Source organism: Pteropus vampyrus, unplaced genomic scaffold, assembly GCF_000151845.1.
Source record: "Pteropus vampyrus isolate Shadow unplaced genomic scaffold, Pvam_2.0 Scaffold589, whole genome shotgun sequence".
In the NCBI taxonomy this organism is placed as follows: domain Eukaryota; kingdom Metazoa; phylum Chordata; class Mammalia; order Chiroptera; family Pteropodidae; genus Pteropus; species Pteropus vampyrus.
This window is the reverse complement of record NW_011889370.1, coordinates 1976-2590: the sequence shown is the minus strand read 5'-3', so window position 1 is coordinate 2590 and position 615 is coordinate 1976. Positions and strand designations below refer to the sequence as shown.

The 615-nt window shown below is 69.9% G+C and overlaps 1 protein-coding gene across 1 annotated transcript in view; it reads right to left on the bottom strand.

Moving 5' to 3' along the window:
- LOC105308546 (actin-binding LIM protein 2-like) overlaps positions 1 to 249 on the bottom strand; it is a gene marked incomplete at its 5' end in the record, with an annotated part of 53163 nt that extends 52914 nt beyond the window's left edge. Inside the window, one exon of the mRNA XM_011384546.2 lies at positions 113 to 249. Within this exon, the coding sequence (XP_011382848.1) occupies positions 113 to 249 (137 nt within the window). The remainder of the gene's footprint in view (positions 1 to 112) is intronic.
- Between the last annotated feature and the right edge of the window lie 366 nt (positions 250 to 615).

Genomic DNA, 615 nt, shown 5'->3' with positions numbered 1-615 from the left:
CCCCTGGCAACCCCACGGCCCGGAAGCCGTTGCAGACGAGAGAGAGATTCGTAAGAGGAAAAGCGAGGGGCGCGGCTTCGTCGGGGGCGGAAGAAGCCCAGGGGCCGAGTACCTGGGCGGCTGTAGTGCTGGGGCGACCGTGAGGTCGGGGTGTGTCGCCCGATGCTGACCGACCCGGTGGAGCTGGGGCTGGAGGTCCGGCACTGCTTGTAGGAGCGGTCGTCCTGGTCCCCCTGGGAGGGACGACAGCTGGTGAGCAAGACGCTGGGAGTGCTGCCCGCCACCCCCCACCCACGCCCCCAGGCCTCTGTGCCCCTGACCCACCAGGCTGGCTCGACAGGGCCCAAGATGAAACCCCCTGTGCCTGCCGGGGTACACCTGAAGGGCCAGATGGGGCCTGACACTGCCGCAGGCCTGAGCAGGGCCCGGGGGCAGGGTCCCACCCCAAGCCTCCGCCAGCCCCTCCTGGTGGCTGGGGCTCCCCCAGAGGTGGTGGAGGCCCCTGGCCCCACCTACGCCCTTCGGCTCCCCTCCTGCCCAGCACCCAAAGCTCCTTGGAGCACAGTGCGAGAGCTGCTGAGCTTCTGCATTCTCCCCAGCATTGGTGGGGGCTCC